Source organism: Penaeus monodon, chromosome 15 (genome assembly GCF_015228065.2).
Source record: "Penaeus monodon isolate SGIC_2016 chromosome 15, NSTDA_Pmon_1, whole genome shotgun sequence".
Classification (NCBI taxonomy): Eukaryota; Metazoa; Arthropoda; class Malacostraca; order Decapoda; family Penaeidae; genus Penaeus; species Penaeus monodon.
Window position 1 is genome coordinate 14,595,018 of NC_051400.1, and position 405 is coordinate 14,595,422.

The window sequence follows — 405 nt, forward strand, 5'->3', positions numbered from 1 at the left end:
CCCGTTTAATACAAGTTTAAATAAGATTTAGAAATGATCCTGTATTCGCAAACGTCTGTTAAAGTTACTCGTGAAAAAACTCTTCAGAACAGTTCTCATTTGGGAAGAAGACATATTGTGCACAAACCAGTAAAACAGAAGACGTATCCGAGAGCTGTGTGAGAGCCTCTTCCACCTGCGCATAATCCACACTCGGGAACTCATCCACTCCGCTGTGGATGAGGAAGCACTTGAATCCACAAATGCCGTTGGCGACCATGTCACGCAGCTCGGAAGCGTTTCCTGCGTGAATCAGGGGCGAATCTTTCTTTACATTTTGGGTGTTGGCATGATAGCATTGGACGGAAATGTTTCAAATGATATGTGTCTATTTGCTGCTGCCCTTTTTCCGTCATAAAACACGTG

The 405-nt window shown here is 44.0% G+C and overlaps 1 protein-coding gene across 1 annotated transcript in view; it reads right to left on the minus strand.

Annotated features, from left to right (window-relative positions):
* The window catches only part of LOC119581764 (allantoinase-like), a gene marked incomplete in the record, with an annotated part of 9,707 nt that overhangs the window by 4,496 nt on the left and 4,806 nt on the right, over nt 1-405 (minus strand). The window contains 1 exon segment of the mRNA XM_037929898.1: nt 128-282. Coding sequence (XP_037785826.1) covers nt 128-282 — 155 coding nt within the window.